This window comes from Martes martes (assembly GCF_963455335.1).
Source record: "Martes martes genome assembly, chromosome: 10".
Classification (NCBI taxonomy): domain Eukaryota; kingdom Metazoa; phylum Chordata; class Mammalia; order Carnivora; family Mustelidae; genus Martes; species Martes martes.
This window is the reverse complement of record NC_137898.1, coordinates 57,325,534-57,333,317: the sequence shown is the minus strand read 5'-3', so window position 1 is coordinate 57,333,317 and position 7,784 is coordinate 57,325,534. Positions and strand designations below refer to the sequence as shown.

Genomic DNA, 7,784 nt, shown 5'->3' with positions numbered 1-7,784 from the left:
TCCTTTCTAGTGTTGTTTGTTAATAGTGTTGTTTGTATATTGGGCTGTGGAAAACCTGCCTCTAAGAATAAATAAAAATGGAGTCTCTTCTGCTTATTCATAATACCATCCTAAAATTTGACAGAAAATTACTCTCCATTCTTCATTATTTAATCTGAGGAGACACTCTAGAGATAGGCCTTTGAGTATAGCTTAAGTGAATTAAGAAGGTTGTTTAGGCCCAAGAAAAGATACTGAGTGGCTAAAGCAGTAAGCAGAGATCAACTCTTACAATGTATTCATTGTCACTATATCCAAAGAGAAGGCTAAAATAGCCAGGAGATGGAGAGGAATGGGCTTCTAAGGGGAACGAGGTTTCTTTCATGGCCTAAGAAAGGGTTATGGAGCAACTTTTCCTTTCCATCCCACACTTATTAGGGACTTTATATAAGTGATGATCAAATGAGTGAATGTCTCTTACTTGTAGGATGGACAGCTCCCTCCTGGAAACACTATGTTCTCCTGCAACACCAGCACTTCTGGTCATTCTACATTCCTCCTCACTGGCTTTCCAGGCCTGGAAGCCTCTCATCATTGGGTTTCCATCCCCATCAACCTCATCTGCGTGGTCTCCATCCTGGGTAACAGTTTCATCCTTCTCCTGATCCGCACAGATCCATCCTTACATGAACCCATGTACATCTTCCTATCCATGTTGGCAGCCTCTGATCTGGGACTTTGTGCCTCTACCTTCCCCACCATGATGTGGCTCTTCTGGCTGGGTGCTCGTGAGCTGCCCTTTGATCTCTGTGCAGCACAAATGTTCTTCATCCATGCCTTCACCTATGTGGAATCTGGTGTGCTCCTGGCCATGGCCTTTGATCGTTTTGTTGCCATCCGGGAACCTCTGCATTATGCCACAATTCTGACCCACTCAGCCATAGCCAGAGTGGGAGCTGCCATCCTGGTGAGGGCTGTCCTGCTCAACCTCCCAGGACCCATCCTCCTGCGGCATCTGCTTTTTCCCCAGATCAGTGTACTCTCTCATTGTTACTGCCTACACTGTGACCTTGTGGGATTGGCCTGCTCAGACACCCAGATCAACAGCTTGGTTGGCCTGGTCTCCATCCTCTTGTCACTGGGCCTTGACTCCTTCCTCATCATGCTCTCATATGCCCTGATCCTACGAACAGTGCTGGGCATTGCATCACCTGGGGAAAGGCTCAAGGCACTCAACACATGTGTCTCACACCTCTGCATTGTTCTCATCTTTTATTTGCCCAAACTGGGGTTATCTGTGCTGCACCGAGTAGAGAAGCACAGCTATCCTGCTCTGGCAGTACTCATGGCCAACCTGCACTTCTTGGTCCCACCCTTCATGAACCCCATTGTTTACTGCATCAAGTCTAAGCAGATACGTCAGGGCCTCCTAAAGCGCTTCCAGCAGAAAAGGGTTGATATCTCCCAGAAGAGCAGAAGGACCCAGAAACACAAGACCTCTGTGGGGAAACCTGGGTCTTGGGGTGGGGGAGAATTAGTGGTGGAGAGTTAATTTTTGAGGTTTGAATGATTCAGCTTCCATGGTTGAGCCCTTTGTGGGGACACAATCAGCTTATATAATTATAATTTTGGGGGACTGAGACCACTGAAAAGTATATTTAAATATTACCTTGTTAGTCCTCTCATTGTTCTGATTAGAGCTAAACTATTTCAGACTCATACTGTGACATCTCCTTTCCTAGGGGACCTAACCACAGCACCTGAGAAGATGTGTATGCATACCCATTTGTGCAGGCACCTCTCTCCTTTTCCCCACTGGATTCCCCTCCCCCATTTCATTTCCAAGCTTAAGGAAGAACTATATTCCTGTTATATATAAGGTTAGGTAGAAGTAAACTATATTTACCTTAACACTGGCTTTCTCCCAAATTCGATATTAACCAACTCACATATCAAGAAACAACCTGAGGGTTTTGAAGGGGCGGGGTGGGAGGGTGGGGGAACCAGGTGGTGGGTATTAGGGAGGGCACAGATTGCATGGAGCACTGGGCGTGGTGAAAAAACAATGAATACTGTTACGCTGAAAATAAATAAAAAATTAAAAAACAAAACAAACAAAAAAAAAACACTGCAAGCAGGAAAGGCAAAAAAAAAAAAAAAAAAAAGAAACAGACAAGGGGGGGTGTGGATGGTGGGAAACACACAGGGTGACACTGCACATGTTGAATTTATCTAGCACTTATTTGCAGCCTAAGAGTGATAGTTTTCTCTTGATTCTCTTCAGGCATGTCTCTGTTTTGAGCTTGAAGTTTGGTACTGGAAAAACCCAGAAAGGTTCTAAGTAGAACTTCTGGATCATGCTGGAGCATCAATGGTACAGGTGGACAGCCCACTCACTTCCAATGCAGATGATTTGCTAGGATATAAGCTCCATGAGTCCAGAAATTTGGGGACTGTTTTGTTCACTGATATGTCCCCAGCTCCAAGAACAGTGCCTACCATATAATAGGTGCTCAATATATATTGTTGAATAAATGAGTAGGGAAGACAAAGGGACAAAAAAAAGTCTTTATGGCTGGTCCTCAGGAAGGGAAAGGACTAAGAGATCTGAATGTCTGAGGCCTGTGGGGATAATGAGTATTTAGTAAATTGCAGTGGAATGAGGTAAGGATGGGGTGTCAGATATCACATGATCAGGACGTCAGGATGTGATGATATCACATGATTAGGAAGCCTGTTTCCAAGGATGCTCAGAGAGGAGCTTAAATTTTTTTTTTTTGTGGAGATTTCCCCAAAGCTGTTTGCAAATTTCCAGAAGGAATTTTACCCAAAAACTGAAGGGTACTCCACACTAGAACTAGCATTGCCCTTGGCCTGCTCAGCCCTAAAATAACCAAACACTTGATGGGGAACTGAAATAGGGATATTCCTGTTAGAAAACCACTACTCAAATTTAATAGAAAAAGCCACAATAAAGCTATTTGGAACTTCTTGCTTTTATCTATAGCTATCTAGATAATTGATAATTTACTGCCTATAGTCATTTCTATGTATCATTTTCATGAACTGAGATGAGAGAATAGGAACTCAGAGGCAGGAGGCAGGATAGGTCGCTGTGAGCCCTATACATGCAGTTCTAGCTGGAAAGGCTGTTTCCCCATTAGATGTATTCATATTGGCCACTGTATCCACTGTAGGATTCTAAGAAACTCAGATCCCCATGCTTATCAATAACTAGGAGAAGGCCACTGCCAACCTGTGTGTCTGAAGGTCACAGATCCTGCCCACAGAGGTCAAGAAGCAAGGATAATAAATCATTAGTTTAGAGTTACCATTTCAGAATATTATATCCAGTAGTAGCCAGCTAAAGGCTTCAATAAGTCTAGTTTGACAGGCTACTGAGGAGGAGGTCATTTGAAAAGATAGCTTGTGTTATAGGACAAGGTTCCTCATCAGAGCCACAAATCCTGGACTGGACAAGCCTGTATAGGACAAGCCCATGTTATCTAGGCCCCTCTGCCCACTTCATCTACCACCCCAAAACAGGAAGGTTCTGGTCAGAGATACAGCAAGTCCATCTTGCTGAGGAAGGTCCCACCTATTTCTGTTAGAAACTCGCAGCTGTCGTGATGGTGGTCAGGACCACAAGCAGCCCTGGGCTGTAAAAACAAAACAAGAAGTGTATACAGGCCCCAAGGCTAGAGAAGTTCTATTGAGAGGGTTGGCAAAATTAAGCTTGGATATTAAACACCCAATCTAGGATTGTAGGGATCCTTTGGCTTTGTCATTTCTACCTTTTCTAAACAGCAGCATTGAACTTGGAGACTTCTCTCATTTTATTTTTTTTTTATTTTTATTTTTTTCATCCCTGGGTTACAAAGATGGTTCAACATTCTCTCATTTTAATTGCTGTCACCGTGCACAGCTACTCTTAGATTCCGTGGCTCTACTGACATCAAAAACTGGAAGAGATCAGGGTGGGGGGGAGAGTCTGTGTCTCTACTACTTTACTGTCAGGGTATAGACATCCCAGCATGGTCCAATAACGCATTCCTCTGCTCCACAGATGTGATAACTACTGAAGTATTTGAGCCTGACACAGGCGGAATCCTAAGAACGTGTGAGATTTTATATATACCAGGATACCAGGACCCACATCAAGCCTGGGAGCCTGCTTCTCCCTCTCCCTGCAGCTCCCCCTGCTTGTGCACTTCTCTCTCTCTCTCTGTCAAATAAATAAAATCTTAAAAAAAAGACTATCCCCCAACCATGCAGAAAATTGGAGTTTTAAAAAATCTTACTTCTGGCCTATACCAGTAAAGGGCAGACGTCCTCCATGGTAGCTTTCAAAGGGATTATAATTTCCTGCAGCTGGAAGACAGACTACTGAAAATCAGACCAGGGTAGGATTTTAAGGCGGGCATAAATAAGAAGATAACTGAGTGTTCAGTCTCAATAGAAAGTTTGCTTTGGTGTAGATGACCTGATACAGAAAGTGACCTGATACAGAAAGAGCAAGAAATGAAGCATTTCAGTGAATGAGCCTATAACTGCTCAACCTTCCATATTTTCTGAACCTTCCAGGCTGGCAGAAGCACTTATTTTCCCTTCAGAAGGACAGAAGAGTTTCTCTGCCTGGGTATCATGACAGGATCTTATTTGAAGAAGGTGCTTTGCAAGAAGTTTCTTGCTTTCTTTAAGAAGAAGATCTACTTCATCACTTTTCATGGTTTCCAAGCCTGGTTATACCTTAGTACAGTGTAGGTGGAGAAATACAGTATTTGCTTCTAGAGGAAATAACTTCTATGCAAAGAAAGTTGTAGGACAAGGGGTATACCCCTTGTCTCCCTCCACCAAGAATCCCAGAAGTCTGAATTCCCGTTGAGAAACACTGTATTAACATAATACATTCTTACACAGATTCTTAGCTCATCAGTTTCTTCCCTTGTTTGCTGTCTTTTTCCCCTTCTGACCTTGCATCCTAGGGTGGCTCAGGCTCTGTATTCCAATCTTAAGACTGCAACTGTCTCTATTTCTTAGAAAAACTGAATGGATTGTCCTGACCCACTTCACATGGATAGTCTTCTGTTTCTAGCCACCAAAACATTTAGTATCCATCTTCTGACTCTTGAGATGGTCCAGACAGATACTTTATAATCTATTCATTACTTCAAAGCATGCATTATTAGTAGTAACTTGTTTAAGCCACTTGTTTGAGTCATTCATCTGAATAGGATATAATTTTGGCCCCAGGCCTATTGGAGTTACAAAATAGAGAAAAGTAGTGTCATGAGAAGGGCTTGGACCTCTAACCCTGCTGGGAGATTGCTTAAATAGTGGATATCAGAAGGGATACCAAAGGACCCTAGAGTGGACCAGTAAGTGAGGAGAACAGGTGGGCCTAAAGAGAAGATGAAACAATAGAGCAGTACATGTTAAGATGAACCAGTTGGACAAAAATGAAGGAGCAGGAGAGATTGCAATGATCCTGGGCACCAGGTATAGTTTTTCCTGTATTATGATGTCAGAGAGACTGAAACTAAGAAAGTAACTGTACAACAGCTTAAATTAGGGTAGCATCCCTGATATCAGCAATTTCCTGTTGGGAAGACAGAGTTTGGTATTTTAGTTTCAGTAAGTTGAGAACAATTGGTAACATCTCAGACTTTAAACCTTCATAAAAGCTGTGCCTTCATAGTATATCACATACTAAAGACTTTGATGTTGGACTAAGAGAAATATAGGAAAATAAAATCTGAAAGCCTGACATTAAACCTCTTAGGATAAGATCTTGACCCATCAGTAAGTAAATCATACCTGCTAGACAAAAACTAAAAACTCATCAAGGCAAGAAAATGAGATCAAGAGATTTTTCAATACATCATTTACAATGTCTGGTATACATTGAAAAATTACTATACATACAAAAAAAAAAGCATAATCAAGAGGACACAAAGTTAGCAGAAAGAGACTTCTCATAGCTCATAATTTGGGTTAAACAAATATTTTCTCTTTGTGTTTGGAATTAAATATTAAAACAAATATTTTAGCATAACTATAAAAACAGTTTAAAAAATACAAAGAAGATGGATAAATAGGTACAGTTGTTAGGATGCAACCTTCTTGGGAGCTTTTAGGTGTAATCTGAAACAGGCCCCTGTACGCAGAAGGCAAGGAAAGATTGAAGAAAGAGGCAAGTTACTCCAGATTGGTGGGTAGAAGATTTAATAAAGGAACTTACATATGAGTCCTCTCTTGGGCAGCCACAAGGTGAGTTGATCTCTACATCCACCCACCAGAAATTTAAAAGTTTATATAGAGGCCTTAACTGAGCTTAGTCATGTATACCACCCAGATGGTCTCAGACACCTTACTCTCTCAAGGATATGTCCTTGGAACAGCTCCCAGTGTGAGGATGGTAGGCAGAGCATACTCCCAAGGACAGGAGAGGAGGTGAGAGTGTCTGATTTTCTGGGTCCAATGGTTCTCCTAATTACCTCCTGATATGAGGATTTAAGGAGAGATTTAGAAACTGCATAAAAGAATCACATAAAAATTATATATCTGAAAATATATCTGAAGTAAAATCATTGTTGGGAAAAACATCAGATTGGATAATGCTAAAGAAAAGATAGAGAACCTGAAGACCAAGTCAATAAAAGTTATTCAGTATTCTATTAACAAGTTAAGAGAAACAGAAAAAAGTTTAAATAAATAGAATGACACTTGGGTCTCTATCAAGTAGTCTTACATATAAGTGGTTGAAGTCCCAGGAGGAGAAAAATGGGTCAGAAAAATAACTGAACTAATTAAAAATATTTTCCAAATTTGATTACAAAATTATAAAATTAACCCACAGACCCAGGAAATTCAGAGTCCTAAGCAAAATGAATACAAAGAAAATTACACACTGACACAAAGTCAAACTGATGAAAACTAAATACAGAGGAAAAAATGTAATCAAAACTTCTGAAAAAAAGATACATTTATGGGAATAATAAGTATTATGAGAGACTTGCATAAAAAATGAGGTAAGAAAATAAAGGGCCAATATATTTAGAGTGCTAAAAGGAAAAATAAACCTATCAATTTAGAATTCTATAGCTAGCACAAAATTTTTAAAATCTAAAACACATTTTTAAAAAAGATTTTATTTATTTATTTGACAGAGATCACAAGTAGGCAGAGAGGCAGGCAGGGAGAGAGGTAGAGGCAGGCTCCCTGCTGAGCAGAGAGCCCAATGTGGGGCTTGATCCCAGGACCCTGAGATCATGACCTGAGCCGAAGGCAGAGGCTTTAACCCACTAAGCCACCCATGTGCCCCTCAAAAACACATTTTAAGTAAGAATATTTTCAGGTAAAAAGTGAGAGAATTTCTTTCCAACAAACTTATACTACAAAAATGCTAAAGGAAGTTTTTCATGTTGAAGAGAAATACTATATGAAGATTTAGATCTATAGGAAGGAAGAAAGAGCACTGAAAATAGTAAATATATGCATAAAATAGTTTTATTAAATTCTTTGAAGTAGTTTAAATAAGTTTTCACAGTTTATAATGTATATAAAATATATGTAAATATATAGTTTATGTAAAATATATATAAAAATATCACAAAGGACAGAGTAAATGGAACTGAACTGTTTAATATTCTTATGTTTTACATGAAGAGATATAATATGAATTTAAGGAAGATTGTTATAAATTAGGGATATAGAGGGTAAGTCCTAGAACTATCTGTACAAAAATAATACGAAGTAGAGCTGACCACCAGTAGAGGGGATAGAATAGTATTTCAAGTATACCT

General features: G+C 40.1%; 1 protein-coding gene across 1 annotated transcript; it reads left to right on the top strand.

Moving 5' to 3' along the window:
- Nucleotides 1–493: 493 nt before the first annotated feature.
- LOC308350894 (olfactory receptor 51G2-like) lies at nucleotides 494–1,531 on the top strand (the record flags this gene model as incomplete). The annotated part of the gene is made up of 1 exon (XM_080816353.1): nucleotides 494–1,531. One exon carries the CDS (start codon nucleotides 494–496, stop codon nucleotides 1,529–1,531), a length of 1,038 nt encoding a protein of 345 aa, XP_080672479.1.
- Nucleotides 1,532–7,784: the final 6,253 nt, after the last annotated feature.